The sequence below is a fragment of the Amphiura filiformis genome, chromosome 11 (genome assembly GCF_039555335.1).
Source record: "Amphiura filiformis chromosome 11, Afil_fr2py, whole genome shotgun sequence".
Classification (NCBI taxonomy): Eukaryota; Metazoa; Echinodermata; class Ophiuroidea; order Amphilepidida; family Amphiuridae; genus Amphiura; species Amphiura filiformis.
Window position 1 is genome coordinate 45,219,181 of NC_092638.1, and position 17,592 is coordinate 45,236,772.

The following is a 17,592-nucleotide window of genomic DNA, read 5'->3' on the forward strand; positions in this document are numbered from 1 at the left end:
AGAATGGCGGTCTTCTCACACCTGTTCTTTTCTGCAATTTAAAATGCCATAATGAGGCCACCAAAGTACGATTTGATATAGTCTTCCTAATCTGAGTAATGATGGCATATATTTTGACTTTGGAAATAGAGCGGATGCGAGATGTATTATCCTTAGTGACGAGATCATGAGCGCCAATCTTGAAACACAAAAGGTTTGGTTTTAGCCCACCCTATTCAAAAGCTTTCAAATAAGAATCAGTCCAGCATACTGGTTCTGCTTGTACCATGGGCTTATTCAAAAAGTGTCCAAATGGCACAGTAGCATCAGCAGGATCATTGTTATTTTGTTTTTTTATGGTTGCTCTGACTTTCTCAACATTGACTCAGGCTCAATATTTACTGGTGATAGGACAATATCTGCTTCCCCTTAAAGACCAAATAGCCAAAGGAAACTCTTTTCGCTTTTTAGTTTTTAATGCATGAACTGAAAACATTTTGATTGGCCGTTGGGACTTACGTCCGGGCTTACGCCTGTATAGATGTATATAATCAAAGCAACAGGAGTCCCAAATCTTGTGCTAACATAAATGGCAGCAGAAACCAGCAATCGATAGTTACTAGTACTCATTTTGCAAAAATTTAGATTCTCTTTCAATTTAAATATGTTAAAGCTCTTACCATGTAGATTACAAAACTGAAATTTTGTTTCAATCGGACATTCGGTTCTCGAGATATGGCCTGTCAAAATGGCGTGAAACCAACAAATTGGCAACAACTTTCTTTTTTTTTTTTATATTTTTGACAAGTCCAGTTGCCAGGTAATTTTCTAATTATATATGCATGAATTATGCAAAGTAAAGTTTTCAGATACAATTAAAAGAGCTATGGTACTGAGGTTTGGTACATGGATAGTACCAACAAGGTGCTACAAAATTACGGTTGCGTTTGGCAAATTTCAATTTGCATAATTAATTAGGGCCACTAATTAGAAAAGTTGATTAGGACCCTAATTAATTATGCAAATGGAAATTTGCCAAACGCGACCGTAGGTTTGTTGCACTTCATGTGTACTACCCATGTACCAAGTTTCAGTGCCATACCTCTTCTAATTGTATCTGAAAACTTTACTTTGCATAATTCATGCATATATAATTAGAAAATTATCTGGCAACACTGCATGCCGAAAATAAAGAAAATAAAAAGAAAGTTGTTGCCAATTTGTTGGTTTCACGCCATTTTGACAGGCCATATCTCGAGAACCGAATGTCTGATTAAATAAAATTTTCAGTTTTGTAATCAAGAGGGCACAGACTTTGACATATTTAAATTAGAAAAAAATCTATATCCGATAGTGCTACCTATCCCTGCGGAACACCACATTTTATAGTTTGAAGGTTTAAATTCGTCTATTGTTTAGATAGAAACCATTGTGCACATTTCCCTAAAACCGTAATAATACCCCCAGCTCAAAATATCCAATGATCGACATAAAGCAAATACATCAGATTGATTTAGAACTATTTCGATTGTATTTTCATTTGTATATACCAGTTCCACTATTGCCATGTAAGTTTTAATGATTAGGTCGAGACCCGGGTCGAGACCCAAACTGTTATTTTATTTATTATAATTATATTTGTTCATATAGGCTATGCACCTGTTGACAAGTACAGCTATTTCAAACCCATCCATTTAACAATGTCACAAACAAAAGTGTATTTGGAAATAATTAACGAGTTCTGTTGTAGGCCACGTAACGCATACACAAATTATATCTCAGACTCATCAATAGCCGGCGGTTTCTCTGCTGTCCCAAGCAGGGTTTGTAAATCCTCTACTTTGGATGCATAGTTTGAATCGTCGTAATTGGACGAGGTATGTAGGTCAAGTAGCACTAAGTATCCTTGCGATCCTTTTGATCCCTGTTTGAAAATAAAATCAACACATTTACTGTTTAAACAAGTGTTACAAGAGGAATGTTTCGACGGTCAAGTAAAATTGTATGAAAATAACATGATTTTTACGCCCCACAAGGACTGCAATCTTTACGGGCCAGCACATGCACCAAAATAACATAAAAATGAAAAACTGACGATGGGAGTTTGCGTTAGAACCTGGGTATCAAGACAGTATGTGCGAATATATTTTTTACATTTTAGGATTCAGGCTAGTAACTTGGACGTAAATATTTTGGATTAAGCTGCTAATTATATCCTCGTCATAAAAGTGCAATTTTTAGTCAGATTGATCAAGTGTCTCAAAAATAGAGGTTGCCTGTTAAAAATACCTGTCAATCGGCTTCTGTTGATTCTACATTATGTAATGTGTTGACATGTGCATTTTGTTTTTGTTTCCTTTAAATGTTCAAAATAGGATATGTCATTGATGGACATCACAGTTGGCTGGTCGGCATCTTTTGTCGTCTATCAACCTGCTGCTATGTTAAATAAATGCCATCACAGATATCTGTGATGCCATATACCTGTATCAAGGGGTTTACAGAGCTACAGGCCTCTGGGCCTCAACTGTAATTCCTTCACTCATCGTTGTATTCTGCATTTTTATAGTTTATTATGTATTATTCTTAATATCTTTATATAATGTATTACTGTTACACATTTAAAATAAGTATCCTTCTAAGAATGTGTGATGATATAATGAGACAAAAGTTGGCTGTAATATTTTAAAAAATGGCAGTAGTTTTACATCAGAGGGTCGAATATCACTTTGTCCACACGGTATTCAATGGGATGTATCTGATTACCATCAACATTGCGTTCCGGCACAGGTATACAAATAATTGGTAAACACCCTCAGCTTGTCATTCAATAGTTACAAATGTTTATATGCATGAATGAATTGCAATCCAATATTTTAATCCTTACTATTCATGCTAGATATAAAATGTACCCGAACTTCACTCCCGTCATTGACTAAGAATTATGACATTAACAAAACAATCACAATTAATTTGAAGAACTTTTTTTTTACATCGAATACTCTTATTAAAAGGATATTCTTCCAAAATTATGCAAAAACAATTTGAAATGTCATTCGTGGTATGTGAGGAAAACTGATGCGTCTAATTAACTCTGGAGTATTAGTCAGGCGTTTGGTCAGTTGACAATCTCTCCGTCCTTAAGATATATCCAACATATAATAGGCATAGTATAGTTACTTCTACTACAGATTTATGGCAGGTTTGGGTTTGATCATCACATTTTGTTTTTTAGTATACTTCTGGCAAAAAAGTCCTGTCTTCTGTTGTAAATTGCCTTTATATTGACATCATGAAATCCTGTCTAGAACACAACATGCAAAAATTTCATATTCAAAATTGCTCCAGGTGACACTATGATATTGTGTAATCATTATATTAATTTTATAATGTTTATGTTAATTTCGGGCACATTGTTTCATCTTGTATGACTATGTAAAATTGTGAATGACAAACCGAGGGTGTTTATCAATATGCATGCCTATTTTGGACCCTCTAACGTAGAAGTGCTGTCATTTTAAAATCTTTTTTTCACCACATATTCTTAGAAAGATATATTTTAGAATATACCCAGGCCAAATAAATACTTTGGATCATAAAAGGAATTTGTACATATATTATGTAATGTAGAATCGATAGGATCCGGTTGAAGGATAATTCAATGTTAAAAGAAAACCTCTATTTTGAGGATGTTGAGGGTGTGTGGTGTATGGGGTGTATGTGGGGGTGGGGTGTGTATGTGTACATTATTTGTCAACACAAAGCAATCAACATAACCTTAAAGTTTCTTTGTTTTGTTTGTTTGTGTATTTGTTTGTTGGCTAGTTGGTTGGTTGGTTTGATCTTATTTTATTTCCTATGTTTCCTTTCACCTACACTTTTAACAACAATTCGATCCTCTGTAATACCTCCTGAGTACACAAGCTTATGACGAGAAAGAAACGTCAACGCTTTCTCCAAGTCTTTCTCAATGGATACCAAATCCACCAAGATCAATTGCGATCGTATATCGGCAAGTTTCTTAAACCCGTCTATCGTAGCGCAGTTTGGATAGAAAATCATGATGTTATGATTAAGAAGATCTTGCACGAGCGAGAACATATCGTCTTTCAAATCGTCATTGGCTGAGCCTGCATAAAAATGATAAGGAAAAGCTAAGAAATGATTTTCTGTCAATTATTAAGTATTCAACATATAATTAAAATTATCAAGGCCTTCGGGATACATATTGGTGTTGTAGTTATAGCGTTACTGTTAAGCTGACCTAGTGTTACCGTTAGGTCTTTTGGGTAGATTAATGTTACGATAGTACAATGATACATTATTACTTTCTGGCGAAATCCAAAAAGCCATAAACATTGATAAATTTAAACAGAGTTAAAGTCGTCGCCAGTGTAGAACGTATTTAAGTCAAGCAACAAAGAATTGAACATCAGGCTAGACGCCAACACCACTCTCAGCCGCCTGTAACCCAATTGTAATGATGATCTAAACACCAAATTCTAGCGGCGTGTCGGAATGCATTACGGATGACATTCTCGGGTCTCTTCATAGATAAGACCAGAGATACGTTTCACACCAGCATTTTACAGTGCGTGCTGTACATTATTACACAACATGTAGTGGAGTGTTCATGTATTTAATTACACGGTTTTTCTAATCAGTGCTTGTCCACAAAAATGAATTTCCTATATTGTAGGTAAGTTATTACCTTTGTCACCTTTGGTTGAAGCATCATTGACATCAGTTGAAACAGCGGATTTTGAGAATAAGGATTTTCCTCTTTTCTTTGCCGCGCTTTGTTGTGTAAATATGGTATATAGATAAGGATTAAGGGAGGAATTCAAAGGCAAGACAAAAACCGCTATCCAAGCATAGCTAGTTGGTGGGACCTCAGCAGATCCCGTAAGGGAAATAAAACCCAGGATTATAATTGGCATCCAACAGAACATATCTGAAAATACAAGCAAAGACATTCTAATCGCCAACTGGTACTCTTGAGAACGACGATTCTTGCTATCAATCCCTGCTTGCGTGGTCACCAATTTCATTGTCGCAAATATGAAGGTATAGCTTAGTAAAATTAAGATAAAGGCAACAAAATTAACGCCAAGAAAAATTGCCACTGAATACTCCCATCCAGGATGCCGTGATGAAGTAAGTGGCAGTGCAAGGCACACACTGGATCTACCATAAAAGGAATTTTGAACGCCCGTGATCATCAAAGGAACTACACTTATGACGAAAGCTGTGATCCAAATTACTGCTGCAATATAATTGACTGATTTGAGGTTAAACCTGAATCTACTGAAAGGAAACACAACTCCAATGAACCTATCAACACTTATGGCCATCATAAAGAACACAGATGCTTCACTTGATAAAATGGACAGAATACCTGCTATCTTACAGACAAGACTTTTTTGCCATTCGTCAGCATAATACGCGTACCTATCCCTATAAAATTCATCTGCCGATGCAATTATCACCATATAAAGTCCCATAATGCCGTCTGCTACGGCCAGATTTCCTACCATGAAATTCTGAATGCGAGCTATCTTCGTTAAGTTGGACTGACCAATAATTGGACGCACTCGTTCAAAAAAGACAAATGCGTTACCAAGCAAGGCACTAATTCCTAAAATCCACATAAAAACACGTAACATCGAATTTCGCATTAAGTCTGCACACGATGAAAACTGGTCCGCTTCCGGGAGACACTCGGTGATGGATTCCAAGCCATTTGTCAGGCAGCAATATAAGTATTTGTCAGAATGGCTGGAAATTAAAGGGGTAACCCTATTGGTTTTGGATATGGATTGTCTTTAAAATTACATAATAATATCAAATATCTCCCCTTTATGCTGCTTTGTGAAAAACGAGAGCATTTTCAGCGTAAATGTGAATAAATAGCCAAATTTGCAATCCAATACCTTGTATACGTGAATTGCATTCTGGGTAGGCATGCAACAACAACAATTCCCGTTCGTATGACGAATGCTGACATGCTGCAATGCCCGCCGTATTGAACGGAAAATATTTGTTGTTTTTTGTTTTTTCGTACCGTTTCAGAAAAAAAGGAAACAAAATATATTTCCCCTTGCAATATGTACATTTGAAATGAATATAAAGAAGGTTGGGTTAAGAATGGAGAGGGAAGGCACCTTCCGATGCCGGGTTTTGAACCGGGTACCTCTTGGGTAAAAGAACGGCGCGCTAGCCAATTGAGCTATTTCACCAACTGAAATAATCAAGGAATTGTTTTAATTATATACGGCGGACCGTCTCCTCAGCACTTAGCGTAGTCTCCAGCCAGTTTGCGTCGGTCTGACACTCGTCGATCCTCGTGATAGCCACATACAGTCTGGCCGCGAGACTACACTTAGCGTAGTTCGCTTTTTCTCTTCTTCCCATGATCCGAAGTAATTTTTATTGTTTACAAACTGGTATACCTGTAAAAACCGCTGTGATTCATGATTTCTCCGGAAATACATCGACTTGGAGCGTCAAATTTCAGGATAGTAATGAGAAAAATAGTATCTATTATGTGATACCAAAACCTCATCAACAATGAAAAAATCGGGGATGATGCTGTCGATCGGGTCACGGACCTTTAAAAATAACACACAACTATACTTTAGTATAAACAATTTAGATGTCCAATATCATCATATTTATAACAAGAGCGTATAATGTTGGCTATTAGAGAGTTTGCGAAATGAAGTTTACTTCAACTTTAACGGCAATTTCACAAAATAAAGATTGAATTTCTATCTCTTATTTTACTTCAACGCGAACGTCTGAGTGGTTACTGCACCAATAGCGCCTTATCGCTTAAACTCGGGACATATATGTCAATGAGCGATCAAAAGAAGGATATACGCGTAATGTACGTGGCTGCTCCCTTTCGTTTGGTCAAGTGGATTAATAGGTCACACTTCAAGGCCAAACATTTAAGCGTTCACTTTGACTTCTAGAGGCTTTCATGGTTTTGAATAGATAATCCGCTGTAATGCTCTAGACGTTGATGTTTGTGATTTTAGACCGCATTTCGCAAACTCTATTGTTGCTATTCACGTTAATGAAACTGTCATTGTCTTCCTCCTCATCCTCTTCTCGTCATTCTCCTCCTCATCGTCGTCATCGTCATCATCGTCATCGTCGTCATCGTCATCGCCAACATTATCTTTATCATTATCGACAAGAACGTCATCATCACATCGCCGTCGTTTTATAACAGCACAATAATGTTGATGACGACTTTGGCGGATGATTACGATCCTGATCAGGATGACGATGACGAACAATGATGGCTACTTGGATGATTTGCGTGCCTGTCCTCTGTGTTATCACTTTGAATAATTTGTATTTTTGCTTTTCTTATTGTGAATATTTATAATATACATGAACGGAGATGTGTTATAAATTTGTGAATATTCTCAGTCATCCAGGTAGATAAACATAGATGTGTTATACTGTACAATAAGTGCAATAAGTTTGTGTACAACAATATACAAGCTGCATCAAAATGATTGACACCTATCAGTTGTCATTGATAATGCATGAGTCGGGCGCTTCGAAATTCAACATAGGATCAAAATATTTTGTAGATTAGTTCTATAACAAAGCATAAACTATAATCAATTCAGGACATTTCAATGTTACATTTGAAAATGTTGCATTTGATGACGACGACGATGATGATGATAATGATAATGATGATGATGATGAATCATCTAAGACAACTGAACTATGTCCATTCAAAAATGCTTAAATAGACTCACAAAATGGATAGGGCAACCAGAGGTGAAAATGTGTCCTCAGTTGTGACGCGTAATTCGGTATCCTGCACATTTCTGCCAAATGAAACAGTGGAACAATATTAGAAAAGTGAAAGCACTTCGTTATGAAAGTCCACATCAATGACAGATTTTAAAGTAATTACACTTACAGTAAAAGAGTAATTTTATGTTCAAAATTAGTAGAGTTTTCTAGACTTACAAATAATTCAAACTTATGAGATTCAAGAATGCCCCTGGTTCGACAAATGTTAATGGATTGGCAGATAGGTCACTAAAAAAGAAAACATAATTATCACGATTATCTTATAACAGTTACCTTTAGGGTCTTGCTTTCTTAGAATTGTGATTTTTATTTGAATTTATGCTGGTGTAAAACGAAAACACTGTAATATCTGTATTGAATTACAAAGAATAATCAAATATTGAAAATTCATGTAATCATACTTACAGATATTGGAGGCGAGACAAGTGTATAAATGTCCCGTTGGGAATTGAAGAAACCAAGTTATGTGCCAATGATCTGTAGATAAAGAATGTAAAATTATTATGGAAAAATTTGGCTCTAAAGTAGTGCGAAAATGAAATTTGATATTTATTTTTAATAGATGATGTTAAACCTGGTCTGTTTTATGTCTTACTTTTTCTGTTTATCATATTGTTATTACAGTAGCAATTTTTAAAGCAATCAAGACTTAAAAGTCTTGCTTTGCTTTAGCTGACTAGAATTATTGGAATTTAATATCACAAACAATTATATAGATTACAAGATAATGGTGTTTATGGTAATAATTTAGCTTTACAGATAATTTACGGTACGAGACGTTTAAATTCCCTCCAAGGGTTACAGTGTCTTCAAAACACGAAACAAATTAGTGGGTTTTTAGCAGGTTCGCCGTCGGACAAGTTTAGAACTGTCAAGATTTCGTCAGGAGTAGCTCTGACTTCTTCAGAACAAAGTACTGACTTCTTCAGGAACAAGGGTATTTTTTCCTGAAATAGTCAGAGCTACTCCTGACGAAAGCTTGACAGTTCTAAACTTGTCCGACGGCGAACCCGCTAAAAACCCACTAATTGTTATGAATTCTCGTCGTAAAAGCCTATCCCACATCACGAAACAAATATCAAACAAAAACATTAGACAAGATTTTATGTTTCTACATGTAGGTAACGCTTAACAATGTCATCATTTTTCTTACAATATTCGGAGATTAACTGTACCACCAAAAGTGTCTTTGTCAATTTGAGTGATGAAGTTTTTGGATATATTGCTGCAAAGGAAACAAAATATTTATTGAGAGTATATTAGTCATTCTTATATATAAATAAATGTTGCATCATATTTAACAAAATTGGTTTGTTTTACATTCTTGAATATCATCAGTTTTACTACATCTCTAATTATCAAGGTTAAGCGCCATTGAGCGTCGAAAGGCGGATACCGGCGCTATATTAAATCGTCATTATTATTATTATTATTATTAAAATATTTTAACTCGTAAGACATCAATCATCCATCTTACGACAGACATACATCCACAGTCCACTGATTCACACATCAACGCAAAATGTCATTAAAATATGTGGTGGTTAATAATTACAGAGTAATCAGGAACTTCATTGACGACAACTCCAAGAAGAGACGTGAGCCAATGGTTTGTACTTCATTGCCACTAGTAGTGTCCATTGATGTCACACCAACCAATGTTCTGTAGGTTAACACAATCATACATATTTTTTGTTAGGGAGCTGTGGTCTTTACACTCACACAATATTTTAAACTAAAATATAATTCAGTAATTAACACATTCAACTCGTGTAAGTAGCTCCAGTTTTAATTGGCAGTCATACCTTATTGTCAACACAGTGTGGTTGTTTTGGGTCAGATGTCGCACGTTCACCATTAACACCATTACAAAAATGGAAGTCCCGGGGCTTTATATACCCCTCGGACTTTATCTCCAGAATTTAAGACCTGAATCAACCAAATATTTTATGCCAAAATTATGTGTGACAAATCAGGGGAAGTGCCCTATGATCCTTTGTGTATTAATCATCGATTCAATGAACTTTAAACTCCTGTTATACATACATTTGCCGCATCGAATCTGGAACCAGTTTAGACGCATTTTTATTCCATGTTGTATCGATACAGACTAAGGACAACCCACTACAGCTACATCCGGGATCTGAGAAAATGGAAATAAAACAATACAAATTAAGTCCTACAAAAATTGTTTTCGCAGCTCGAGGATTAAAAAAAACCTATTATACTATTGGTTATGTTAAGTTCATTGGTGGTTTGACAATAAGGATGTAAAATATGAGATCGCGAAAGCGGACGGTTTGAGAGAGGAGTCAAGGAAGCTATTAATGTCAAACGAGAGAAGCCTTCTCTTAACAAGAAAGACGGGCTACGTCACAACTTGGCAGGGGTCTACTGTTCATCTTTCAAGAAGATACCTCAGAGGTTTGGCTCATCTTCGACCTGTGACACAACATCCGCTTCACAGGTCAACGAACTTTTGTCGCTTTAACATCAGTTGGCCTGACGATGCATCCGAGATAAGATTTGAAATATTGCCACTCATCAAAACAGTAGATCGGATTATAATCTCAAATACTTAGTTATACACATTGTGTTGTTGTTAGTGTTTTCTATCTCCATATTGTCATTTTTCAAACTTCAGCTTTTAAATTTGGGTTAAGTGAATTGCCTTATATTAGGCATGTCACAGTGGCTGCACAATACTTCTGCCACACTGTGCATGCAAGCATAACAGTAAATTGAAAAGCGCGCGCATGAAAGTTTTTCAATTTTGGCAAACATCCATGCCGAAAAATTAATTTCCTCATATGTGCTATTTATCACAATTGTTTGAATTTTTGATATATGGTGTGTGAAACCTTTCTGTGACTACCATCGGGTTTTTTTAAAATAAATATTGCTTAGTTTAAGAGCTACTACCTGTTTTTATGGATTGTTGAAGATCCCTCATAAATCAATAAATATAGGCCTTTTGAAAAATCAAGATCTACCACCATTTAGCTGAAATACTAATCTTTCTAAGCATGTAAATTATTTCCGTCGACAACGAATGGCACACTTGAGGAAAACGATTTGAAACAAAACATTTTTTAAGTGAGTTTAAAGGGAGTAATATTCCAAACCACAATAGCTGTAAGCCATTGTGTGTGTCCAAGGCCACACCATTTTTGTATACGCTGTATAATAGAGGGGCTGTTCCTTTTACCGTTTCTCTTCCCATGTTAATCCAGATAACAAAATGTTAATTTAAAGTCTCATTGCAAATGGATTTTTATTTTTACTTTTCGGATTTGGCTTTGAGCAATGGTGACACATACTATATTTACAGAAAAAATGAAAATTCTATTCCAGACACCGTCAAAATGTCAAAGTTTGTATTTTTTGTATTATATTAAAGTAATTAACTGCAGATTCTTTACTCAACATCATAACAGGTTCATACTTGACAAATTCATGGTGAATGAAAAGACTTTCATTAAATATTGAAAAAAAAACCAAAATTACTCATGCCTAATTTACATAATAATATCATGAATACATAATTAGCTGTTATAAGCTAATTTGCATAATTGATTACTTTTTGTGTATTTTTTTGTTATAAATTGAAAGAACTTTGTATACATATGTTTGTGAAAAAACTGCACCCTGATACCATGTACGGTTTTCTTTTGGCATCAATTGTGCATATTAATTAGCTGAACTTAGTCATTTTTTCAACTTTTATTTGTCTGCAGATTGGCCGGAATTGCTAAAATAGTATATTTGGTTAATTTATTACAATTATTCAATGATAGATTTTTTAATTTTGTTTTCTTTGACGAAGTTAGAAAAGATAGGCAATTAACCTGTGATACTTAAATTAACGTTGCTTTTTCAAGCAAGTGTCCAAATAAACCTTCAAAATCTCGAAATGTGCCAATTTTGTCATTATAGCAATTTGTGGCAGATTTGCATTCCATTTATAAGCATCTTAAAATTGACGCTACGTCACAATGCATCGACCGATTTCAATTCGGTTTTTTGATTTTTGATGCTTTAATAAAGGTCATTCATGTAGAAACATTAAATAACGTGTTTCTGCTGCCCTTATTTTTGAGGTGATATACCTACTTATATCTACTTATAAGTACCACAGAATAGTTCATCATCACCATCCGGGCATTGCTTGACGTCATCACATAGTTGTGATAGTTCCAGGCATTTCCTGTAGCCTTGGCATCTGTAGTATCCAGGACATAAGAAATCATCTGTGTAATGAATAAACGAACTACGTGCGTAAGGAAGTGTTCAGAAATACTTTAGTAGGGGATCAGAAATGGAGAGGTTTTAACATTTGTTTAGCTGAGAAAAACAGAGGGTTCTATTGTTCAACAATTCGAGGGGGTCTAAATTTGTTTTTCAACAGGCTATTATGGAATGACATAATGCTAATGTGCGCCTTAAAGCCCATTTTATTATTAACGGGAAATATTTGTAAATTTTATATATTCACAATTAACCCGATCTGACATCTCTAACTCGGGGGAAAATATAATTGCAAGATATTACCACAACCAGCTTCGTCCTCTCCATTTGGACAGTCGATAACGTCATCACAACGGTTTTCGATTGGTATACAGTAGGAGCCCGGACAGCGTAATGTTCCAGTTTGACAAGGAACATCTACAAATCAAGGAAAATGACACGGAACATTTAAAATAGTACTTTTGTTTGGATAGTGTTTTGTTTGTTTGTCTGTTAAAGACCTCAATCAGTGTGTGCTGCTCCCTGTTCTCAAGGTAAAAAGAGAAACGCGGTAATGGTAATATTTAACTCATACCAGTCTGTTTAACGCATAACATACCGCAAGCTTGCAAATGTGAAGAATCTCGACAACCTAGAGGGTATCCATACTTGTCTTTTCCATAAAGACAACGTTGTGTTTCTTCTAAACAAGCGCCATCAATGCACTTCATGAATCCAACTCCACAAGTAAAGTTAAATTGGTAAATATCTGGATAATAACAGCATTAAAAAGTCATCATAATCATCATCATCATGGCATTATCTATCAACATTCCAATCAGAACAGGAGGCTAACAGGTATAATCGGTGAAAGTAATATAATTCACAGACATACATGCAACCTTAATTTTAGCTATCATCATTATTTCAGTTGTATAATAGCTTTAGTTCAGGGTACTTCCACTTTAAACTCACCACATTCTGAGGTTTCATCTTCCCAATTTTTCCCAGAGCAGTCGCGTTGACCGTCACACTGAGCATGCGCTGGTAACCATCTGCTATCGTAACATTGAAATCCCACAGATGAATCAGCTAGAGAAAATATCAATGAAAAACTTATTGGTTATTACTGCGAACAAAGCAAGCACCCGATTTTTGAAAACTGGTACGCAACTGTATACTTCCGTTTCTTCATACAGACGCATTTTTGTGCCCTCCTGACTTGAACAGGCTGCGAAACTCCTTTATAATCTGTTTTCGTACCACGATTCTTATGGTTACATTTACATTCACGAATGAAGAATTATTTGCTCTACTTCACTATTTCAACTTACTACACATCTCTTCATCAGATCCAGATATACAATCGACGATTAAATCACATCTAGATGCAGCACTGATACATTGACCATTAGCACATTGAAACTCATCCACAGTGCATGATGGGTAATCTAAAAAAACACCAGAATGTGAATTAAGAGTTTCAGACATGAGTGTTTACTTTTTAAAACCCTTACTGTTTTCAACCGTTCTCACACGGGGGCGCTTTCCCCTCTCCTGAGAAATCACAGGCGGCGTAGGAAGCGCAACACGTGACGTACGAGGCTGGCGAAGATACAGGGCTGACAGCCCCATTCAAAATACACGGTTAGCAATTACAAATGGAAAATTAACATACTTGCAGTGTGGTACACTGTCGTACCCCGACGGTTTTAGAGTAAGATAATTTTGCTTTGACACCACATAACAAATTTAGAATTGTTTGTGAAGAGTTCATGATTATGTGTTAATCCAATGGCGACCTCAAAATTGGCGATATCGCTTCCTACACCACCTGAGAAATCATATAGGGTGTGGCAATGAATAATGCACATGCGGGTTATAAGTAGTAGCCGAGGTAGTTTGGTGTAACAAATCTAAATTTGCATTAATATTTCAAATGACCAAATATTTGAGCAAAACTCTATCAATCATTTAGTTCTAGTTAAGAAATGTCATTGCTTTGACTTAAAAGTTGGATACTTACGGATGATATTCTTAAAGTGCAAGAAAGAATGCACAACGAACAAATTTACTGTAAGTCCAAAAAAAAAGTGTTTGTTTGCCCAGACACATGTTGCAGCAAGTCGGATGAGAGCAAATATACCACATTCAGCATTACATTTTGTACTTGTTTTTCAACCTTACCAATAACCTCTTTGGCAACAAAATTTTGATAAAGATTCAGTATAAATTCTGTATAAATGTTTGATGTGTGATGGGCTGGAAGCCTGTAGTACAAAATCCCAGGTAAAATATTGTTGGGGAGGAAATGGCATTTTTATATGAAGAAACATAATTTTCTTTATTTTTATATCGTTGTTAAGAAAACAAAAATTGTTTGATGTTTTTTGATTTTTTGGGTCGGTCGTGTCTGGGCAAACAAACACTTATTTGTTGGCCTAATTATGTTTGGTTGAGGGAGGTGTATTTATATTAGTGTGTCTGTTGGGGCGTCCAATATCGTCGGTTCATAAATCGTTTGTGTGTCTTTTAGCTGTATTTCTGGATGTGTTCAGGTAGCATATATTTACCACACCCTTCTTCGTCAGATCCATCAGCACAATGTTTCTTGAAATCACACAGGAATGAGACAGAGATACATTCTTCACTCCTAGCACACTGATATTCCGATTGTCGACATTGACCTTGTAAGATTGTTGATAGGTATGTAATCGCTTCATTCGCTAATTATTAGGAGAGTAAAAATGAAAATGTAAAACAATGTTTTTTATACTATGCTGTAATTTAACAATATTGCAAAAAGTTAACAAAACACTGAATTTAACATGAACAAAAGAGAACAATATCACAAATAGTAAAAAGATTCATGCCTAAGCAAACGACCATTAATTCTGTCATGTAGAAATAATTAAGAATATAAGTAATATTCTCACCTTGACATTCCTCTTCTGACAGACAAACAGACCGCTTATCACAGGCGAGTGCTGGATGCATACATTCACCGTTTAAACAAGTCATCAAAGTTTCGGGGCATGTAACTGTAGGTACATTATAGAGAAATTACATTTTGACTTGATTTATAAGAGATTTGAATATTTATTTAAAAATAGTTATAAATTTATACAAACACACACGAGTACAAAAATGCGTAGAAAGGTTTCAGACATCGCCTTCGATGGATCAAGCTAGGTTTCACTGCCTGAACAGAATTGTTCATATCTTACCTCCATTTTAAACCAATTCGGCGGTAATAACTCATGTAGTGAGGGATCAACATTTAACCACAAATTGCCTCAGGCAAAACTCACTTCTTGGGAACTAAATACCACACAAGGTCATTTTTATGTAACTCATTGACCCATCTGTGTCATATACTGCCTCTAGCTATAATGACAGCCTGTTTATCTGGTCCCCTCATTGACAGATACTAATCCCAGGAGGAAATTTTAAGTTGTGATCAATTCTCTTCAGGCAGTGAAACCTAATGAGAAACATGACGTGTACCGTGAGTTTCACAAAGGGACGAATGACCAATGCTTCTGCCTGTCGCTCGCCTATATTGTTGCTCTTTTGAACTGTCGTAGGCAGATTTCAAATTACTTTTGTGGCAACCACAAGGTGTTAGACGTATTGACATTGCACATCTTTGTGTTTATCTCCATCTGCTAACAATAGTTATTAGTATCAATAAAATAATATAAGACACATACCTTCGCCTGGAAGATCTCCAATTTCAATGATGTTAGAAATTTCATCTGACGAAAAAATTGCAAATCGTTATAAATATATTGTAAAATTGGATGATTGTATGATTATAACGAATTATTACAACTACATGTACCTTTTGAAGGGGCCCGTCTTACATACGTAGTTGTATGCTAATGGAGGTTCATTTTTGTCTAGCTATTCCCATGTCCATATTCTTCTTCATGTATGACATCAAGGTGACATAATACGACTCGTTTTAAATCACAGCTCATTTAAACATTCTATTTTAATGCCTACAATTTACTGTCGTCTTTGTAACAATACCTTTCAGCTGCTTCATGCAGATAAACTGCGACGCTTCATTGCTAGACACACAAGGTATATCATGCCAATGATTTGTGGAGTGAACATTTCTCATAACAATTTGTACACATAACTCTAGCATGCCGCCATCTGGCTGACGTTCGGTCCATCGTTCAGCACTGTTTGAAGATAATAGACCAGAAACAAATTATTGAGCTAACATCGAATTGTTTTATGGATGAGTTATGGTTCATACACTCACCTACCACAGCAGCTAAAGGGAGTATCCCATCATGCATTGCAGTCTATCTGCTTGCTCCATAGCAAATGTATACAAAATGTAAACAAGTAAGCTTAGATATTGATCACTATGGATAGTTTCACAATACTTTAGATATCATATTTTTTCAAACAAAAGTCTAAGCTCCCTTGATATAAGTGAGTAATTGAAAGTTGAAGTGAGGGATTTTGTGTACACTTTCTATGGCATGTGCAGTTCTACTATGGTACTGCAGAGCATGATGGGATACATCTATCAGCTGCTGTGCTCACCTACGATAAGAAGGGACCTTGCATAGCAAAAAGCAAAAAAAAAAAAAATGAACGAACACGGACTTACTCGAAGGGCGCATGCCAATCGGTGTAACTCATTGGTCGTCCGTCTACCCATTTGTGGGTCCATTCCTCTTGATTTAATTTTAAACCTAAAAAACAATAATTAATGTAAATGTATCTACATATTTCGCATATAAGCGTTTTCTAGATAATATTAGCGTTTTTCTGATCTATTTTGGTGGTCTAATCAAGTTGACACCATTAAAGCCAGATATCAAACCTGAGTTGCAATCATTACTATACCATATTATACAATAAAATGAGTATTAAATATGTTCATCTGGACTTACTATTTTTGATAGCGACAGTATCGCGTCTCATCCAAGACGCGTCAACAGGCTGACTGATCAGATGATGAACTAATGACATATGACACACTTGATGGTATGACGTCACAGGATAGTTTCCTGATTGCTGCGTCGTAGGTCTTTGAAAGGTTGTGGCGAATTGGGCGAAGTCCGCCTCCTCTGTCAATTGCAAGCGAATGTTCCTCCCGCCGGACATGTATGGCCTCCTTGACCCCTCTTTTGAACCATTTATGTTCTCTATCGAGCACTAGCACATCGTAATCCTCAAATGAATGATTGGCAAATTTGAGGTGCGTGTAAACTGCAGAGTCATTCAAACCTGTGACGTCATACCATCAAGTGTGTCACAGGTCAAGAGTCCATCATCTGATCAGTCAGCCTGATGATGCGTATTGGATGAGACGCAATACCCTTGCTAACAAAAATAATAAGTCCAGATGAACATATTTAATACTCATTTCATTATGTTTAACTACCTGGATGATTGAGAATATTCACAAAAATTATACCATATAGAGTCATAACATAATCATAGTCACGATTTCATTGCACATACAATAAGCTCAACATTTTATCATCAAACTAACCTATAAATATATACACC

General features: G+C 35.8%; 2 protein-coding genes and 1 long non-coding RNA gene across 3 annotated transcripts; all 3 read right to left on the reverse strand.

Annotated features, from left to right (window-relative positions):
* Positions 1 to 1,582: 1,582 nt before the first annotated feature.
* On the reverse strand, positions 1,583 to 9,483 carry LOC140164016 (relaxin receptor 2-like). Its single transcript, XM_072187298.1, has 8 exons — positions 9,380 to 9,483; positions 8,978 to 9,049; positions 8,230 to 8,301; positions 7,981 to 8,052; positions 7,764 to 7,835; positions 4,691 to 5,757; positions 3,856 to 4,109; positions 1,583 to 1,903 (listed from the first exon to the last, which is right to left on the reverse strand). The coding sequence occupies exons 1-8, from the start codon at positions 9,463 to 9,465 to the stop codon at positions 1,751 to 1,753; spliced, it is 1,848 nt and encodes a 615-aa protein (XP_072043399.1). The 5' UTR covers positions 9,466 to 9,483; the 3' UTR covers positions 1,583 to 1,750.
* A 2,498-nt stretch (positions 9,484 to 11,981) lies between these two features.
* LOC140164017 (uncharacterized) lies at positions 11,982 to 12,804 on the reverse strand. Its single transcript, XR_011860462.1, has 3 exons — positions 12,671 to 12,804; positions 12,376 to 12,489; positions 11,982 to 12,074 (listed from the first exon to the last, which is right to left on the reverse strand). It is a non-coding gene; the product is annotated as an uncharacterized lncRNA (long non-coding RNA).
* A 196-nt stretch (positions 12,805 to 13,000) lies between these two features.
* On the reverse strand, positions 13,001 to 15,072 carry LOC140164142 (vitellogenin receptor-like). Its single transcript, XM_072187385.1, has 4 exons — positions 14,988 to 15,072; positions 14,625 to 14,777; positions 13,386 to 13,502; positions 13,001 to 13,143 (listed from the first exon to the last, which is right to left on the reverse strand). Exons 1-4 carry the CDS (start codon positions 15,070 to 15,072, stop codon positions 13,001 to 13,003), a joined length of 498 nt encoding a protein of 165 aa, XP_072043486.1.
* Positions 15,073 to 17,592: the final 2,520 nt, after the last annotated feature.

Bases quoted from the DNA above. Each gene is read 5' to 3' on its own strand.
- LOC140164016 (XM_072187298.1), bottom strand. From the start codon at position 9,465: ATGGACACTACTAGTGGCAATGAAGTACAAACCATTGGCTCACGTCTC. The intron at 8,053-8,229 runs GTAAGTATGATT...TTTCTTTTTTAG, and splicing joins TTGTCTCGCCTCCAATATCT to TGACCTATCTGCCAATCCAT. The intron at 7,836-7,980 runs GTAAGTCTAGAA...TTCATTTGGCAG, and splicing joins CTCATAAGTTTGAATTATTT to AAATGTGCAGGATACCGAAT.
- LOC140164142 (XM_072187385.1), bottom strand. From the start codon at position 15,072: ATGACTTGTTTAAACGGTGAATGTATGCATCCAGCACTCGCCTGTGAT. The intron at 14,778-14,987 runs GTGAGAATATTA...CCTAATAATTAG, and splicing joins GTCAGAAGAGGAATGTCAAG to CGAATGAAGCGATTACATAC. The intron at 13,503-14,624 runs GTAAATATATGC...GTGTTTTTTTAG, and splicing joins ATCTGACGAAGAAGGGTGTG to ATTACCCATCATGCACTGTG.